Raw genomic sequence first — 20,073 nt, 5'->3', positions numbered from 1 at the left:
ATGTTCTTCATGGTGGTGGAATATGTAATAAACTTACTGTATGTGAAAATTTACATTTTATCGCGTCAGCATGAAATGTACAACTTTCCAGAAAAATCATACAAATTAGAGCTTCCTTGAACTTTCAGTCTTGCTTTGAGAACGGAGTCCTACAGCAGCTAGTTTGTTGAGACCCATAAAGAGATCCAGAAGAACTTTCTCTTTGACCTCCGTTCTGGGGTCTGAACTGCAGATTAAACTTTTCAAAGTATTCTTCTAAATTTGAGAGTAGCAGTTCCGTTGGTTCCTGCAAGTCTTACTGCAGGGAGTGTGGTCAAAAGGGAGGTGCCCAGTGCTGAAGGTATCGACCAGTATTTTTAGCACTACATAATAAGAAATGGTTTAAAAATAAAAGTAATGATCTATCGTGCAGAATTTTAAATTGAAGAAGGTAGAGCAATTAGTCTTTTCACAGAACTTAGATTTCAGTAATTCAAGTTAAAGGACTCTTCAATTAAGAGCATGCCATATTTTTGAGGATATAGATTACTTTTAAACAACTTACAATAAACCAAAAATTTTGCATTAACTAGGTAGCTTCTTCAGATTGTTTTGCAGAAGGAAACTATCCACAAAAATAAAATTTTGTGTTTAAAATAATCTGGTGCTAAAACACAATAACTCCAAAAATATTTTTTCTGTAATTTGAGAACAAACTCAGAAGCATACTTCTCAGAAGCCAATCATTTCTTTGTTTTAAAAGCAACTCTGAATTTGTGGAAACACAACTTAAGAGTTCTGTTGTTCTTGCACATTTGACTTAATTTTTTTTTTTTTTGGTTTGGTTTTTTTTTTTTCTTTTTGCACATGTCTCCTACACATTTTCTTGATTCACTGTTATCTTTGGGAACTAAAGGAGAGTATAGAGGCTGCAGATGCTTTTTAACTGTAATAGGGTAATAAACTCAGCTTGGATCTTATTTTATGAACTGCTTTCATTAAGTATTGATATATTTAGGAAAGAAAAGATGTCTTGATGTTTAATAACAGCAATTTAAACTCTTCATTTCTTCAGTACTTATTGACTTTCTATTTATATCGTCAGATTTATTAGCTGAATAAAACTTAATATTAATGTACAGCATCCACAAAGGAAGTTCTTAAGCTTGCTGGCTGTGGTAGCTGTTAGAATCATAACTGGCCAACCAAAAACATTGATACACATGTGAAATCACTCAGGACATTGGTTTAAAAAAATACATACCTTCAGGAAATGCAGTCTTTTTTTTGGCATTTTATTATATGAAGTGATAGTATATTAAGTATATATTAATGTATATTTGTATTAAATATATATATTTCTTTTTTTAATGGAAGGATTGGATTACCAGTCCCGTGTTATCCATATTCCATCTCTGTGTGGCAAGTAGAGTGAACTTTTAAAAATACCAGTTAGATTGTGTTACTGCCATGCCTGAAAGCCTCTGGTGGCCTTCCGTGTCCCTTGGAAGAAACTCCCAGCTCCTTGTCCTGCTCCAGCCGGCCCTGGGCCGTGGGGCCTCATCCTGTGCCGCTCTCTGCCTCTCTCTGCCGCTCTTGTCGTGCTCATGCTCGCACCGTCGCTCCCTCTTCTCTCGCCCTCGGCCGGCGCAGATGCTGCTCTCTGTCAGGGCCTTGGCCTGCTCTTGGCGCCGACGCTCGCTTGTCTTCTGGGGTTTAGTTCCTGGCTTCAGTTTCACTTCTCAGAGGCCTTGCCCCTCCGCCCCAATCTGTAATCACCCCTCAGTCACTTTCAGTTATGTCCTCGTTTATCGTCACAGGGCCTGTCACCGGTACTTGTCTCAGCGGTTTTGTGTGTCTTGTTCCTCCGGCTAGAGAGTCGGCCTCATAAAGCAGGAACGCTGCTTGTCTTGGTCCATCCCTTTTCCTGCGAGCTCCGCCTGGCACTGCCCGGCCCCAGCGCGCATGGAATGAATGCGTCTGTGATGTATGCGGAGCAGCTGTGACCGCTTCGGTGGCGGGGAGCACGGAGGGGCGGGTCAGGTGTCATGGCGGCGCAGTCTGACCTGTCTGCTGAAGAATGTGCCTGGAACCAACCATGTGTTCTGAGAACTTTAACACTTTTTTTTAAGGTTTTATTTATTTATTTTTAGAGCGAGGGAAAGGGAAGGAGAAACATTGACTGGTTGCCTCTCGGATGCCCCAGCCAGGGACGTGGCCCGAACCCAGGCATGTGCCCTGACTGGGAATCAAACCTATGACCCTTGGGTTTGCAGCCTGTGTTCAATCCACTGAGCCACACCAGCCAGGGCTGAACTGCACACTTTAAAAAGGTGCATTCATGGTATGTAAATTATATGTTAGTTTTAAAAAATACACCTTTTGAGCATTGGTTGACAAGTCACATAAAAGTTGGTTTCCTAAAAGTATTTTCATGAGTGTGGCGAACATTTACAGAGTCTCAGCACAGATGTCAATGGTCTCTAACTGGTACTTGTACCTTTCTGGTAGAGTTCAGTAACTGTCCCTAGTCTCAGTTATGCTGTCCATAAAATATGGTGTTATATTTTCATCTTCTTAAATAAAATAGCCCTTTGTAATCTTGAAAGACTTAATAATTAATTCTCTGGTGTTACCTGCCAAATGCAGGGTGGGGCAAAAGTAGGTTTACGTTTATGCGTACGCAAATGCAGAGTTTATTCTTGTATTATTATTTATTGTTGTATTATTTTCCATATGAACAACCATAAAGCTACTTTTGCCCCACCCTGTCTGTGGCTCACTCACCAACCCATACCCGAGTGTTGGGGTGCAGATGACGTGCTGGTGAACGCAGACAGTGTAATCTTTGGCTGTAAAGGTCTTCGGTTTTTGTGGAAGTGGGTACGGGTTCTGTATTTTTCTTCTGAATAGGCCACAATACCTTGTAATTCAATTTTTGTAAGGGAATCTGGGAGCTATGGGTTCTTTTTGGCTGAAAGTTTAAAGAATTTACTACTCTGGATAACTCGATGAAAAGTGTTTGGTGATTTCTAATCTTAAAGCTACTAGAGAATGACAAGAAGAGGACTTTTAGAGGCAGCAGGATTAAAAAAGAAGTGTAAAAGGATGCCTGGAGGTAATCAGTGGTCGGAGAATAATTAATTGTTAGCGACGCCCCGAGTTTGAGAGAGGTGAGACGGGAAGAAAGCAGGACTCCGTGGGCGTTGGAGAGGGTGCACGAGAAGTAGGGGAGAGTGCATGAAGACAGGCCTGGCTTTTTTGTGTGCTCTCCGGAAGGCTCTTGCACCTCTGTTCCAGTGCATATTTTTATTTTTATTTTTTAATTTAGCCCTGGCTGGTGTGGCTCAGTGGATTGAGTGCCAGCCTGCAAACCAAAGGGTCTCTGGTTCGATTCCCAGTCAGGGCCCATGCCAGGGTTACAGGCCAGGTCCCCAGTGGGGGGCACACGAGGCAACCACACACTGATGTTTCTCTCCTTCTTTTTCCCCTTCCCTCTCCCTCTCTCTAAAAATAAACAAATAAAATCTTTTTTAAAAATTCATTGTAAAATTACATTTATTGGGGTAACATTGGTTAATAACATAAATTTCAGGTGTACACTTCGTAACGTGACTTCTGTATTCTCTGTTGTGGATGCCCCACCCAAAGTTTAGAAGAGAATATTTCAACCTCTAAAACGTATTTGGTTCATAGAATTGATAAACTCCTAGAGAGAAAGGTCTTGGTTGTTTCAGTCTCATGTTGGGGATGCTTCTCTATCATTTATTCCTATGAAAAGGGGGCTGCTTTGCCGCTCGGGGAGTTTTTGAATGGCCCGGAACTCTTGAGATGTTTAGAGTGGTCTGAAACCACCTCAACGTGCACCTTAGGAACCAGGATGGGGAAATGGTAGTATTTCATTTGTGGAACTTAGCCCTGTTGAAAGAATGTCAGTTTTGCTATGTATTCTCTCTCCTCTTGGTTTTGTTGGGCCTCGTGCTATTTTTTTTTTAACCACTATTTTAAAAACTAGGTTTGGCCTGGAAAGAGGAAATAAAGCTGTTCGTTGGCTTGATCTCTGCCTTTTGCAGCTCGTTCCGTTGTTTTGGGGGCAGGAGGAGCAGGACTAACAAAATGCTTCTTTGTTCTGTGTCCGATTTGGATGCCCACAGGTGCTTTGGCATTTATCAGAGGCGAAGTTGGTTGTCACCATTGTCAAGTGCAAGTTAGAAAATCCTTGTTGCAGGAGCTGGGGGCGGGGAGCTGTGCAGTAGCTCTTGACAGCTCTGCTGAGGTGAAGTGACTAGATGATGTCACTTAGAACAGTGAATCACATGTTCCTGAATGGTGGTGACAGAGTAGCAAAACCATTGCTTAGTGTGGCTTCATTAGTTTTTTCCTGGTGACCTATCAGCTGCATTTGTGCCGCAGACTGAGTGACTTGCCGCCCTTGCTTGCCTCCCAATCAAAGAAGAAAGCCGTGGCCGGGTTGTCCCGCGTCACACACCGCGCTGTGACCGTGCCCGGCGGCAGCTCGGACCACGAATGAATTGATGGTTAACTAACACTTGTCTAAATGCCGGGGAGTGTTCCTTCAGCCCTAGAGGGTATAAAGTTAGCACGTGTGTGCAAACTCCGGAAATAAAACACTGGGTGAGTAGAACCCCCCGAGAAGTTTGGCACAGAACGGTCCTGTCAGACTGGGTTTTCGTCTCTAAAACCGTGCAGCGGTGTTGTGTTGAGGGAGAAGAGTTTTGTTTTGCCGTTCGTACCGCTGTAAGTAATTTAAAATTCTGTGTTTGTTAGAAAATTTAAATTGTTCATTTCAGCCTTTGGGCTAATGTCAGAGCCTCAAAGGTGCTCCCCTTTTATATCAGCTGATGAACACGTGTGGCAGAGGTGCAAGCCTCTCCGACGAAACGGAACCGTTGGGGGGGACCTTAATCGAAAATAGTCTGTGTTTTAAAGTGGCTGCGTGGAGGGCAAGTGCTACCGGTAAGGGAGCTGGTTGCGGCAGTGTTTGTGGTTGAACTTGGCAGAAAGCCGGGTGGGGGCTGCACTTCAGTTTGCACTAGGGCCAAGGCAGTGGGGGAATGTTTATGGGCCATATTTTTCTTCCCACTCAAAATGAAAATAGCTTTGTAGCCTGTGGGAGAAGCAGAATATTCTCAGCACACATTAGAAATTAGCAAGGAAATGCATCCGTGCGAAAATGTTAGCTGCCACACGGAGGCAGCCGTCTGACAGGACTATGTAACAGAAGCACAGGGGCACCGAAATGCACTGTCTCGTGCCCCCCGCAGAGGAGTTAGCGTCAGTGCTACTTGGAATATGGGAAACCCGGCCCAGAGAGGGGCGGCCTGACTGAGAGCATGCGGTGAGTTAGTTGGAGCGCCTGCCTATGCACAGACCTCTAGAAACTATGTTTCCCGTGTGTCACTCCAGTGGACACACTCATCACGATTGATGAGACATCATCGACCTAGTGCCACTGTGCTCCGGGTGTTGTGCTCGTGCTGGGGATGCGGACATGCAAAGAAGTCCTCGCCCCCGACCTGGGGCCTCGCCAGTTCCGCGATCGTCTCTGCGCATGCGCAGTTCGCTGCAGCATCCTTCCAGTGCTGCTCCTCTCTTGGGTGACCCTTCCGCGGGGCCCGCACCGTTTTCCCCGCCAGCCTGCAGGGTTCCCAGCTGGGGAGGAGAGCGGACCTGTGAAGGTTCCGCTCCTGCTCATGGCTGCTCTGTGGGTTTTCTGTTTGTTTTGAAGTGAACAAAAATTGGGCAAGATCGTCGGCTCTGTTCCTAGACAAGCGAGTCCCAGGAAGGCGGGGCGCAGCACGGTGACCGTCTTGTGAAGAGAGTAGGTCTTCAAAGTTCTCATCGCGAGGAAAAAGTTGTAACTATGTGTGGTCACGGATGTTAATTAGATGCATCATTTTGCTATATATACGTATATCAAACTATTCTGTTGTACACCCAAAACTAATACAATGTTGTTTGTCAATTACAGCTTAATTTAAAAAAGAATAACTCCTTTTTTTCAACTGATGTAGCATCTTTAGGTGGTCAATACCTATCTACTTGTCATAACTCTTTTTTTAAGATTTTGTTTATTTAATTTTAGAAAGAGGGGGAAGGAGGGAGAAAGAGAGGGAGAGAAATATTGATGTGTGAGAGACTGGTTGCCTCTTGCGCAGCCCCAACTGGGGACCTGGCCCACAGCCCAGGTATGTGCCCTGACTGGGAATTGAACCCACGAACTTTTGGTTTGCAGGCCGGCAATCAATCCACAGAGCCACACCAGCCAGGGTACCTACTTGACATAACTCTTATTAGACTGAGCTCTCTGAGGACAAGGACACTCCCATGCACTGTGCTTAGAAGGCATTGTTACTGTCAATGAAATAAAAATGAATTGAATAAAGGTGAGAATTTCTAACAGAGCTTACCCTGGGCCCAGAGAACCATCAAAGAGGAAGCAGCCCTAGGATTAATTTTGAACTTTGAAAACTACTTGAAAATATAAGCCAAAAAAAATATATATATATATATTTAAATATATAAAACCAGTTGGTGCAGATGATGAACTAAATAAAATAGAACCATAATGGCAGCGTTCAGAGATTTACCAAGTAATCCTCAGTGCGTATCTTTGTTTCATCGGTCTTATCATAAACCAGCAACTCATATGCGTAGTTGGGGGAGGAGAGTTGACAGTGCTCACAGGACGTCAGAGGGATGGATTTTGTGTGGACCAACTCCATTCTTCCGAAATGGTAGTTCGACGCCTGATCCTGCTACTTACCATCGGTGACTTTGAGCAAATCACTGTTCTTTTTTTGCCTGCTTCTCCCTGGGTAAAGTGGGGTTAGTGATACTTGCCTCATAGGATTGTCTTGTGAGGGTTCTATTAATGTCTGTGAAGTACTTTGTAGCCTTGCAGCAGCAAGTGCTGTGCCAGTGTTGCTTAGTGTTGTCATCGGTTTTGTTAATTGCTAGAAATCATTGTGGTACAACCGTAAGTCTTGGACACACAAAACGCCTTGGATCAAGATTATGTACTTTTTAAACTTTCATTATTTTTTAAGTTTTAGGCATTATAATTAAACTTTAAATTTCTGTTCATCTTTGTTAGCTAACGTTATGGGTGTAAGAAATTGAGCAGAGCATTGGGTTTGTGAACCTAATATTCAACCTGAAGTACACTGTCAACATACAGTATTGCAGGGTTGGCATATAAAGATGCTCTTCGGCTCTCTTAGTGTCTCCTGCAGACCGCATCTCTTCCTCCCAGTGACTCTAGTATCTGTTTGTCCTTTAGCAAAGTATGAATATTGTCGTGAATCCTCTTCTCTCTCTCCCCCTCTCTCCCTCCCTCCCCCACCCCCTCTCTCTACGGATTCCATGTGCTCCTCTGGGCCACAGTAGTCACTTCTGTAAGCATAGAAAGGAAACTCGAGGCTTTGCTAGTTCGGCATCAGTTCCTGTTTTCCTTTACCGGCTGTGGGTGGCTTTCCGCACTCCCAGACACTCCCTCGTGTGTGCGTAGCCGGCACCAACACAGTCAGAGCATCCCTGCTCCTTCCGTGGCGGCCCCTTTCTGACTGTGGACGGGCATTGGAGCGTCTGCAGTGGCTGCCCGGTGACAAAAGGCACCTCGGGTTTCCTGCTGTTCCACAGTGTTTCCCAAAAACACACAGAGCCCTGTGCACGGTGCAGGACGTCTTGTGGGTGAGATGTGCAGAGTCTGATCAAGAGAGTCTACTTGAGAAGAATCAAATAACCAAACAGCTTCTGTTGTTAATAGGATATACACAAACACACACTGTTTCTCTAAACTAGTTTCATTTCTTCCAAGAGTTACTAATCAGAAGAGGCTGATTTTGTGGTAAGTTTAAGTGGAGGTTACAGGGGTTATGGTCAAAACTGTGAAATTAGGTAGAAAGCTGGAGATTTCCAGCAGCTTTCTGTTATACTTCCTGGTCATTTCCAAAAAATTAAAAGCAACATCACCTCGTACCACTGTAACTTTTCATAAAGAACTTGGAGTGTTTAACAAATCTTAGGTTATAGGTTAATAAAACATTTCAGGCCATTCGTTCCACTGACAAAGAATCCAACCCATTTTACTAACTTTGGTCCACTTTTTAAGTTATGTTTTCCATTGCCCTAGTTTATTAATAATTTAGTTTAATCATGCTGGCAGCTTCCTGTTGTCATACCTTGTGCCCAGAATTGTCCCTGGTTTTGTGTTGTTTTCTTTTCCTGAGTTTTGTTTCTCACCTGAGCAAATCACACCTTTTCCTCACTGTTCCAGTTGCACACTGTCACCCCGAACAGTGAGCTTCTCTACCCTGCAAGGCAGTGGGGGGGCGTGGGAGCCCCCTGTGCAGCGTTGCACAGGCCGGTGTGTTTTCGTAGTCAGATGCTGGCACAGCGGGGGCGTGACAGAGGGTGGGCTGGTTGGGGTAGAGTTCAGCAGCCTGTAAATCCCATGACTTTGCCGCCTCATGGGTCGTGAGAGCCACAGATGACGCTTGATCGGGGAAAAGGTGAAGGGTGTGTTCTGACCGACGGTACGTACCGTTCCTCAGTGTGTGCTGATTGCTAACCGTGGCCCTCCCCCCCCAGCCCACCCCACCCCCAGTCTCGTGCGAGAGCACAGTTTGGGCCCCGCTCTCTGTACTTCTTTATGCTTTCACACCTTCTTCCTTTTGCGAAGATTGAGCTGGTCTGTGACTTGAGTTGAAACAAGGAAAAAAGAGGAGACCTGAGATGGTCTGCCCCCTGCCAGCCGGAAGCCTCCCGTGGCATCCAAACAGAGTGGTTGCCGCGGCCCGTCGGCACTTCTGTCTTTAAGGTGGTTTCTTTCTGCTTGAAAAGCGGTGCCTGTTAGCACGGCTTTGGGACAGTCACTTCTACTTCCTCTCTTGGGACACTTTTTTTTTTCCCTCAGATACTTGCCTATTCTTGTTGACTTTGTTTTTCCAGAAGATTCAGCCTGTGGTTAAACTGTTTTGGGCCCCCACTTGAATTTTCTGTGGGATTACCCTCTCCAGATCATCACTGCTAAGGGGGCAGAGGATCTTCTTGGTTAATAGGAAAAGTCATTTTTTGGAATGACTCTCAAAGTCCAGAAACATCCAGACCTTCCTTCAGTACTTTTTTTCTGTGTTGGGGGTAGCAGCTTTGCCTAGCATAGGGGAGGGAGGGGCTAGTTGGGAGGGCTTGTGTTTTTAAGGGGTTCAGAAACAGGGGGTTTAAGTCTGTCTTTTGTGTTTGCAAGGCACTAACACCACTCCCGTCTGTATTTAAATGCTGTCCCCAGGTTACGACTATGGCTATGTCTGCGTGGAGTTTTCACTCTTGGAAGATGCCATCGGATGCATGGAGGCCAACCAGGTTGCTTTACACTTCGGTCAAATGATGCTGGAAGGATATATTTTTATGTATGGGAGGGAGGGTTTCAAATGATTCAACTTTGGAAAGGTACCAGAAATCTGTATTTGGAGCATACCACATTCCAACCAAAAAGCGGTGGTGAGGAGAAACTCTGAAAGAGGCTGGGAAGGTTCCTCTGGAAGAGTTCATGGGCGCGGAGCGTATTTAAACCAGAGCCCAGTTGTAGCTGGACTGCATTCCAGAGACAGTAGCTGGGGAGGAGCTGGCGGGGCTTCCCCGCGGGTACGACGGAGATGTGCATCCTGACGCAAAGGGGCATCCTTGGGTTTCTGTGCTCTCGAGGCGCTGCCTGGCTCCGGCGTCTGGGGCAGCGCCCTTATCCAGACCCAGGGCGAAGGCCGCTGGTGGCAGCCCCGTGCCACTCGGGAGCCGCCTGCACGTGCTGCTGTCGTACAAAGGCCAGCGGGGAGGAGAGAGTCGTGGATGGCTCGTGTCTGTTTCATTAATTGTTCTTCACAAAGTGGAGTTCTGTACTCAAGTCTTGGCTGCGTATAGTCAAAGCTGGTGAAGCGGAATCTGTACGTGCCTTATGTTTGAAACACCTAGGTGTATTCGGCTCTCCCCTAGCTCTGACATCTGGGTCTTTATTAAACCCCGCCCGGTAGTTTGGGGAAGAATTATGAAACGTCTTGGTGTCTGCTTAGGGAAAGTTTTTGTTTGTTTGTTGTTGCTGTTTGTAGTGTCCCAGGTCCTCCAACGGTAAAGTGAGAGAAGGAAACTTAGCGATATAGTTTCATTTTTTATGTACCCACTGCCTGTTCTTAAGAGCATGTATGCAGTGCACCCAGGGTCTTGAAAGGACGCCCTGGTGGAGAAGAGCGGTACTGCTTGGGGGCAGCTGCTCTGTCACAGCCTGAGGCCCTGCTGTCAGAGCCGTGTCCCCTTCGGCACGGCTCAGCGCACCGAACCGTTCCCTTCTGTGGCCCTGTTCTCCCCTTACGGAGGCGACATCTCTCAGTCCTTTGGGAGAAGCAGCAATTAGAGGAAAACTGATGTATCCATCTGTCGCTAGTGGTACAAACATTGCCAGATCCTCAGAGAATGACTGGATTAGGACCACGTACCCCTGGCAGAGCTCCTATTGGCTGATTGTTCCACGCCCATTATCGACTCAGCCATTAACAGACACGAGTTACGTGTCGGCAGCCGTGCAGCCTTCCAGGACTGGGAGAGAAGAAGGAAGGTCCCAGTCCGCACGCTGATGGTTGGTTTTCTCTGACAGCCGGTCGTAGTGTGCGCGCACCCATTTAGTTCTCGGTCTCACCAGAGGGGAGTTGTGAAGTCCTTTGCCTCTGTCCTAAGCCATACTGTGAGTGACGGAAGCACCAGCGGGGAGCCATGGCAGATGCCGTCTCTTTTGTACCTTTCTCCCAGCTCACTGTGTTTCTTCTGGAGGGGTGTTGCTTTTTATCAGAGCTAGTTAATCTTTGGTCTTAAAAAGTAAGGGAGTATTGTGCCTTAACTGCCCTTTCCTCCATCCCAACAAAAAAGTCTTGTTGAGAGTATGCAGCCCGCTAAGTGTAGCGCCGGAGGGAAACCAGGGCAGCCTTCTTTAGACCCGAGGCTTACCCTGGGGCAGGGTCTCTGTTAGAGCCACGTCGGGGAAGATGTGTTCATTTGCACAAGCACCCTCTCTCCTCTCGCCCTCCCCACCCACCCGAGCACTCTCGGGGACTCCAGCGCCCTCCCGAGTGATCCTTGTCCTGCGCGTGGAACGGCAGGGCAGGGTGGCAAGGAGCAGGAGCAGGCCCGGGGTCTTCGGGTGTGAAACAGAATGTTCTGATGGGGAGACCCCCTCAGGCATAGGGTACTGTATGGCACTCCGTGCGGGAGTGTAAGTAAGGGGCGGCCCCGTCTTCCAGGACGATAATCTCACAGTGAGAAAGCTGACAGAGACTCCGTGGTCCTTACGGATCCCGTGGGTGTTCTCAATAACTCCAAATTTTTGTCTGATGTCATTTTCAATATTCATTGGAGTTATTCCTTAATAAGACATCACCATATCCTTATTCAGTCAACTTCCTAGATTTTTACTTTTTAAAGATTCTGTTTATTTATTTATTTATTTTTAGAGAGGGGAAGGGAGGAAGAAAGAGAAGGAGAGGAACATCAGTGTGTGGTTGCCCCTCGCACACCCACTGCTGGGGACCTGGCCCACAACCCAGGCATGTGCCCTGACTTGGAATTGAACCAACGACCCTTTGGTTTGTAGGCTGGCGCTCAGTCCACTGAGCCACGCCAGCCAGGGCGTCTGCCTAGATTTTTATTCTTCCCCTAGTCACGGGACTGAGGGCATCCTGCTAGCGCAGCCACGCAACAGCCTCCTCCTGTAGACTTCACGATGCAGTCCGCGTTCTCTCAGTAACCTTTGTTACCACTGGGGGGTGTGGAGACCGTTCTGATGGGGAGTTTTTTGCTAATGGGGTCTCTGGGGAAGTCGGTGCGTGGCACACAGAAGAGGAGCACAGGCCCCGCGGTCACATGTCACTTCCCCGCTGGACCGTCTCTGGCAAGTCTCTCAGCCTCCCTCAGGCGCGCGGCCTCTCTTGCCACCGCCCGTGGGGCCCTGGGTGCGCCAGATGGGGTCGTGCATTTGCACGGGCTGCCGTGTGCCAGGCACTGGCCGGTGGGCTGGAGCTGCCGCAGTAAGCACGGCAGTCGTACCGATTCTCTGTTAGTGCACAAGCAAGTAGGTAAATTTGAAATCATATGATGATGCTGAGCACTATGGAGACAGTACACAGGCCTGTACTGAGGGAGCCCGTGACAGGGCAGTTCTAGATGGGGTGGCCGGGGGGCCTTCTTGAGGAGTGACGTCACGTTTGAGGGGTGACTCTTGGTGGGTAATAAACACGTACAGAGAACACTTTCCACGGCACCTGGTACCTAGTGATCGTTTGAAACTAGACAGTCATCTCCTCCTCCTCTCCCCCTGTTCACGTCAAGAATTTCCCGTCCTAATTCTAGGAACGTAAGTGTTCCTGCTTGGGTATTCTCTAAGGAAACAGATACGGGCCGAGCTCCCAAGAACACAGTGACTCAGAACCTTCTAGGAGACGTGAGATGTGGGGGAAGAAGGCCTCGCTCCCTCGAGCGCACGGAGCAGGTGTTGGTGGAGGACGGACGTCTCCGTCTGTTCACCCGATCGCCGCCTCGGGTTTGGTCTGGAGCCCAGACCGGCACAGGCGCTGCGGCACCCTGCCGGGCCTCTCCGAGCGGGGTCCGTGTGCGCCTCTGAGGAGGCTTCTGTGAAATGCTCTGGGCTGGGTTGTGTATGACTCTCTGTCACTCGCTCTTGGTGTGAAATGGTTTTTATTCATCGTCGACTGATACTTACAGCCTGCCAGCTTGCTTTGCAAATGTCCTGGGTTATGTACGCCCACATGAGGTTGTTTGAGACGATACCCAAAGCCCCTGCAGCCCTGCCCCAGCGCCGTCCCTGGGGTCCCTGGGTAGGCACTGTGTCAGTGTCTCTGCAGCTGCCCCCAGGCCGGCGGGCTCCGCAGGGCGCCGCTTCGCCAAGCACCACTTCGCCTTCGCCGAGACGGGAAGTGGTTTCTAACGGGTGACCTCACCTTCCCTGTCTGGGAAGGAGTGGGAAGCCAGCCAGCACTGGGAGGCAGGGCCTCTCTTTATCCCGCCCCCTGTGGGCACAGTGCTTTCTAGCAGTGTCATATATACACTGGGATACGGGATTATTATTGATTGGAGAGAGAGAAAGAAACATCGATTTGTTGGTCCACTTATTCACGCATTCATTGTTTGATGCTTGTGTGTGCCCTGACTGGGGGTTGAACCTGCAACCTTGGCATGTCAGGAGGATGCTCTAACCATTAACTGAGCTCCCCGGCCAGGGCTACCCTTAGGTTTCTTTGTCGCCCGAGCCCCTGGAGACCGAAGGTGAATGTCGTTTCCTTGTGCGGGGTGCGCCGTTGCTGCGGGACTTGGGAGGGAGTGAGAAGCGCTGTGCTGGAGGGTCCGTCCCTCGTGCCGGCCGCCCGTGTTGGGTGCTTCCTCTCTCAGACTGTTGTCGTTTGGTCTGCAGAAACTAGCATTTTATTTTCTCAAGTTTGCAGATCGGATGTTTGTTACCTGTTCATGTTTGGCCAAATATTCACTAAAATTCTCTCATAAGATGACTCTGGGAGAAGAATTAATCTCCATGGAAGTTTTTACTCAACTGTGTTAGCGCCAGTGGCCTTCTTGGGCCCGAGCTGCCTGGGCCATGTGACCGAATCAGCTGGACGTCATCGGTGCAAGGAAGGGGCTGTTATCACCCGACACGAGAATTTTATGAGAAGCTGGCCTTCTCTGCCGTGTGGACACAAGGGCTGTAGGTTGTTTGGGATTTTACAGAGGTGCTGCTTGTGTCAGTGGAGTTAGGAGAGTTTGGGGTTCCGAGGCCCCCAGGACGGCCCAGGTGTTTCTGGGAGTGTGCATGTGAAGGACGCCGCAGCGTAGGTGGGGTCTGCCCTTGCGGCAGAATGAGGTCACAGGCAGGCTCATGTCTGGGGCACGGGAAGGGTGAACACTGCTGGACGCCTGGGTGAGGGTTCCTCGCCCGTGACAGAGCCCTGCCGACTCTCCTGTGAGAGCATAATGGGGAAATGGCTGAAGACGGCGTGTCGGGATCCTGCTCAGGTTGGTCGCAGCACTGCGTGCACACTTACGTACTGTACTTGTGTGCCTTCCGAGTGGCAGCAACAGCAAAACCTTTACAAATTCCTGCAGTCGTGTGCCTGCACCCTCTCCCCAAAACTGCTTCCCCGAGGAGAATGCGGCTTGAGTCCTGCCATTCTTCCAGAAACTTCTATCTCGGTACCTTCTCCTGATTGCCTGCAGGGAGGTTTCAGGGGGAAGAAAGGAAATGCATTCTAAACTTGGTCATCAGTAGCTACTGAAGATCTCGCTCTCTGGAGAACTGAAGCCCTCAGGAGAATGAAAAGTGGTTTTAGGGCTTGGGGACCGGATGATGCGGTCCGGTGGCCTGTGCAGAGGTGGGGTCTCAGCCGGGCCGAGGCAGCATGTCGAGAGGCGCACTGCCTGGAGCTGCACCCCAGCTCTGTCCCTCCTCCTGTGCAACCTGGGTCGGTGGCTGAATGTCGCTGTGTCCAGCACCCGTTACGACAGCCACTTCCCGTCCGACTGAAACAAGGAGGTCTCCAGTGAGCAGCAGCTCCCGTCTCGGCTCCCTGGAGTGTACGGCTGAGAAAGGACGTGGCTCTGCCCAGGAGGGTTGTTTCTGCATCGACAGTGCTTCCCATTCAGCCTGTTGGCCGGGGTCGACTGTCAGAGGACCGCCTCCCGGCCTCTCTGGGAGGTTCTCCTGCCTCAGCCTCCGGACCTGCGCTTCTCCCAGCAGGAGGAGCCAGGGATGCCCCACACGCGGGGCCCGGGGTGTGGGCCGAGCACACCGGACCTCTGGCCTGTGGCTTTAACACCCTGCGCTCTGGGGCCCCAGCCCCGGTTTTGCTGTATCTCAGACTTTCTCACATAATTACGAGGGGTGCTCTAAGCTGGATTCAGTTTAGTCTTTTTGAATTGGAAAAGTGAATACTTACCATTTGGCAGTGTTAAGAGGAACTTCCAGTGTGCCTCCTGCGAAGTGTATAATCATTTTTGCCATACATGTTGTGGTTCGTTTCTGTGGGTTGAGGTAATTCAGTTCTTAAGTTCTTCTAAACTGGAAATGTGCCTCTACCATCTAACCTTGTGCTTTGATGTCATATCTCCTCCAGCTTGTAGATTCAGTTCATGTTTGACTTGACAAAATGGGACGTGCAGAGTGTTTTCGGTCTCCGTGGCCTTTGGGAACTTGGTGACAGACAGTCACTGAGAAAGCAGGTGGGATACGTGTGATTCCAATGAACTCACTCAGGGTTATACAAAGGCACAGTGCAGTGTGTGATCTGGATCATAACTTCGATTCATGACTTTGTACGCCTCCTGACATTACAGGGTGAGGAACACAGACAGGTTTGGAATTCCAGCTTCGTCACCTCCTGGCTCTTTCCTGACTCCTGAATCGGCGTCCCCGCCTGTAGAGTGGAGGGGGGATCCTTGGGCCTGCCCCGGAGCAGCTGTGAGATGAGTGTGTGTGATGTATGTGAAGTGCTCGCTCCGGGGGCTGGCATGTGGCAGTGCTCAGTAGTAGGAGTGATTCTGGAACAGCGGACTCGGCTTGGTGGTCCTGCCTTTCCTTGGTGGCCTGACCGCCGCCTGGGGACCCGAGATGCCTGAGAAGCGGTGGCACTGCTTTGGGGGCCGTTGGTCTTTGGCAGCCGGTTCACGTGGTGCTGTTGCCCACGGCCTTTCCCATGATTCTAGGGCATCTGGGCTTCTGGGGAGAAAGGGGAGGGGGCTGGATAGCCTGTCCTGACGGCATCTGAGGGACGCACGCGGGGGCACCAGGCGAGGACCGTGGCTGTTCTAGCACTTGTGTGGTGGAGAGCCTTGCTGGTTTCTGACAGCTCCTGTATCACAGGATTTTCTTAGGCTGTCGGTGGCATTGAACGTCGGGCATCTTCTCCATCTGAGCTGAACTTGCAGGTTATAGTGTGATACAGGGCCTCGTTCTCCACTGGGCCGAGTGTTCGGGTGTGAGTGGTTCTGCCCTCTAGCTCATTTATGCGTGGGTTAGGTATCTGTTACACGTAGTAAAGTGTAGTGTTTGCAGTGTGCACATGTGGGTATTTCTTATTGAGAGTATTGACGGTATGACTGTGGTGATTATGTATAAGTTTATCTGGGATAATATTCTTCTATTTTTTTTAGATTTTATTTATTTTTAGAGAGGGAAGGGAGGGGGGGAGAGAGAGAGAGAGAGAGAGAGAGAGAGAGAAAGAGAGAGAGAAACATCAATGTGCGGTTGCTGGGGGCCGTGGCCTGCAACCCAGGCATGTGCCCTGACTGGGGATTGAACCTGGGATGCTTTGGTTTGCAGCCCGCGCTCAATCCACTGAGCTACGCCAGTCAGGGCCTGGATTAATATTCTTAATCTCACATGCTGAGAATAGTAGAGCTGATGTCGTATGCTAATGACAGTGCATTCTACCAGAATCTGGGGTCGAGTGAGATCTGTGTTTAATCTGTGTAAATGCTCCATCTGGAGGAAAATGCGTAGGAACAAAAGAAGTCCTGTCACAGAAAGTAGATGATTGGTGACGAGTCGGAGGTGCTCTCCTGGCAGGCCGAAACGGTGCTTTGGAAGGCAATGTGAGGCTTCAAGAGCTGTCTTGTCAACTGTCCCAAGAGGGTCCCCTGCTAGGCAGGGCCTGAGGTTGGGGTCTGAGGATGGGAAATAGGGCCGGAATCAAACCTCCCATTCCTGGGCACTGGGATCTTAGCCTGGCTTTTCAGAAAACCAGCGAGTGTGCTCCCCCACGAGAGAGGTGGATTTAGACACCTCACACGCAACGAGAGACCGCGTGCTCGTCACCTTAGACCAAGAAGCAATGCAGCCAGGGGAGAGGGGCACAGACACCACTGGCCTGGTCATCTTTTTGAAAGACAGCGGTTCTTAAAAGCAGCTGGAGAGAACAGGGGGGCAATTCTGACAACCCCTCCTGTCCTCCCCAGCCACTGGACACTTAGCCATGCCCAGAGGCGTTTTTGGTTGTCCGTGCTGGCATCTGGTGGGAGAGGCCGGGGCTGACACCAAACATCCTACAGTGCCCAAGACAGCCGCATAGTGGGAGATTGTTGGGCCCAAAGTGTTGATAGTCCGGAGGCTGAGAAACTTGGCTGTTCGGGGACAGAAGGTGTGGTTAGCCCAAGACCGGAAGACTCAGCCTGCCAGGGGCTGTCTCTTAATGAAGTGCCTTTCTCCTTGCCTTCCTTCTGTCCCCGCCGGCGGGGGAGTGGCGGGTGGCCTTAGGAGTGTGGGGAGAGTGCAGGCCTCTCCCCTGTAGACCTGGGTCACAAGCTCGACTTTGGAATGGGGGCTGCAGAGTGGGGCCCGTCTGATGGATTGACCAGATTTTTTAGAAGCAGCCTGAGACAGGACTGAGGTATTCTGTTATCTGGCAGACGTGCCTGTTGGATGCGGGCGGGTTGGAGTCGGCAGGTCACACATTCAGTAGGAGTGACTAGAAAAACCAAAGAAGTTGTGATTTCTCTGAACAGAAATACTTAATATGTCAGCCAGTTTTCCAGGGAATATCTAAAATGTGGCACTGACCTTTCATACGAAGTCAACATGCTTTGTTGGAAGGACAGACACGATTTCATTCAGGAGTGGATCTGGGTTCACTGACCTGGTTGTAGTCACATTATAGTGAAGCTTAAACAAGAAAAAGGGACGAGAAGTAAATCTTTACATCAATACAAAGACCTTCCTACCTGATTTAGAGATATAAAACGCCTCAACAGCCCTGGCTGCTTTGGCTTGGTTGGAGCATCATGCCATAGACCAAAAAGTTATGGGTTCAATTCCCGATCAGGGGACATACCTGATTGCAGGTAAGATCCTCAATTGGGATGCGAGCCCCGGTCTGGGCGTGTACGAGAAGGCAGTCAACCAATGTTTCTACCATCGATGTTGTCTGTCTGTCTGTCTGTCTGTCTCTCTCTATCTCTCAGCAAAGAAAAAATGTCCTCAGGAGAGGATAAAAATAAAATAAAACTCTTCAATATACTACCATTTTACATGAAAATATTTCAAGAAAAAATACTGAAAGAATTCACATCCCACTCTTGGGAAATGGCACGGTGGTTTTCTTAATGCCGGTATTAGTGTTTGGAGCACTTTGCAACTGTCTCCAACTACAGGCATCTCAGAATAAAGCGATACAACATGCCTAATAAGCAGCCATATGTAACCTTAAATAAATGTGGGTGCAGATTTTCAAAGCCCTTCGTTACAGTGTTCCAAAGTGTAAGGTTTCTTTTGAGAAATCAACTGGTAGTGTTACAGGAACTACTTTGTAGGTAATGGTCTCCTTTTCTCTTGCTGCTTTTAAGATTCCCTCCTTACCTTTCATCCTGGGTAATGTAATTGTGATGTGCCTTGGTGTGTGCTTCCTTGGGTCCATCTTCTTTGGTACTCTGAACTTCCTGGACTTCCTGGAAGTCTATTTTCTTTGCCAGATTGGGGAAGTTCTCCATTATTTTTTCCAATAAGTTTTCAGTTTCTTGCTCTTCTCCTTCTTCTGGCACCCCTATGATTCACATGTTGGAACGTTTAAAGATGTCCTGGAGGTTCCTAAGCCTCTCCTCATTTTTTTGAGTTAATGTTTCTTCATTCTGTTCCGGTTGAATGTTTATTTCTTCCTTCTGGTCCAAATGGTTGATTTGAGTCCCGGTTTCCCATTACTCCCAGTTCCCTGTGCATTTTCCTTTATTTCACTTTTCATACCCTTCATTTCTTCCTCTATTTTCCAGCCATACTCAACCAATTCTGTGGGCATCCTGATTGCTAGTGTTATGAATTGTGCATCTGATAGGTTGGCTATCCATTCATCACTTAGTTGTATTTTTTCTGGAGCTTTGATCTGTTCTTTCATTTGGGCCCTTTTTTTTTTTTTTTTTTTTTTGGTCTCTGCGAGCCTGTTATGTAGTGAGGAGCAGAGCCTTAGGCTTATGCCAGGGCGGGACAACCCACGTGGCTGCGTTGTAGCACTGTGTGTGGGGGAGGGGTTCGAGAGGGAACAATGGCACTTGCTTGGTGGGCATTCAGTCACCTCCCCCACTACCCACAAGCAAATTGGGCCCCTCTGGTGCCATTTCCCAGGTGGGTGGGCTTGTGTACATTCTAGGACCCTGTGGGTCTCTCCACCGGACTCTCCTCTGAGGCTGGGAGTTTCTCCTGCAGCCAGAACCTCCACAGGGGTTTTCAGTCAGAGGTTTTGAGGCTTTATTTCCACGCTGGGACCCTGGGCTGTGTGGTCTGTCTCGCTCCCCAGTTGTTCCTCCCCGTTTATCTGCGTGTGAATGTGGGACCGCCCAGTCTGCCAGCCTCAGCCCTGCCCGGTCCTCCAGCTGCCGCCTTGCTGTGAGCCCTCTCCACTGGCCTCCAGACTCTGCCCCTCCCGCTGCTCTGGATGGATGTTTCTCCTTTAACTCCTTGGTTGTCAGGCTTCCGTACAGTTTGATTTTCTGTCGGTTATTGTTATTTTTGTTTTTAAACTTGTTGTCCTTCTTTGGTTGTGCGAGGAGGCACAGTGTGCTATCCATGCCTCCATCTTGGCCGGAGGTGAACTGTTAAACCTTATTTGTAATTCCTGTTGCTAACAGTGAAAATCTTAGCTCTCATTATCCACAGTATTCTTACTTAGGTGCTCAGTCCTAGAATATACACAAAGTGGTGTCAGAATGGTTCATTCATACCCCTGTGGAAAACTGTGTGATTGGTATTCATTCCACTATAGAAAATTAGTAAAACACAGGTTAAAAGAAAAGGTTAACCTGTACTGCTGTTACTATTTTTTAATTAATGGATATTCTTCCTTTTAAATAGACTTTGTATTTTTAGAGCAGTTTTAAGTTCACTAAAAAAAATTAAGCAGGAAGTACAGAAAATTCCCACATCCTACCCCATCTCCACCACCACACTCAGCTCTCCGTACCATCCAGTGCGGTGCAGTGGCTCCAGTCGGTGGGTCCACAGTGAGACTTTGGTGTCAGCCGAAGTCTGTAGTTCCCATGAAGCCT

The 20,073-nt window shown here is 48.8% G+C and overlaps 1 protein-coding gene across 5 annotated transcripts in view; it reads left to right on the top strand.

Annotated features, from left to right (window-relative positions):
- The window catches only part of RBM6 (RNA binding motif protein 6), a 77,645-nt gene that overhangs the window by 23,361 nt on the left and 34,211 nt on the right, over positions 1–20,073 (top strand). For 3 of the 5 annotated variants that reach the window (XM_028517894.2, XM_036030308.1, XM_036030309.1), the window contains one exon: positions 9,290–9,363. The exons of 1 other annotated variant lie outside the window; for it this stretch is intronic. In XM_028517894.2, coding sequence (XP_028373695.1) covers positions 9,290–9,363 — 74 coding nt within the window. Of the gene's footprint in view, positions 1–9,289; positions 9,364–19,802; positions 19,809–20,073 lie in introns of those variants that run through there. One more of the 5 variants, XM_036030312.1, reaches the window with a different exon arrangement.

This window comes from Phyllostomus discolor, chromosome 7 (assembly GCF_004126475.2).
Source record: "Phyllostomus discolor isolate MPI-MPIP mPhyDis1 chromosome 7, mPhyDis1.pri.v3, whole genome shotgun sequence".
Taxonomy (NCBI): Eukaryota; Metazoa; Chordata; class Mammalia; order Chiroptera; family Phyllostomidae; genus Phyllostomus; species Phyllostomus discolor.
Note: the sequence above shows the minus strand (reverse complement) of the source record. Positions and strands in the feature narration are given on the sequence as shown.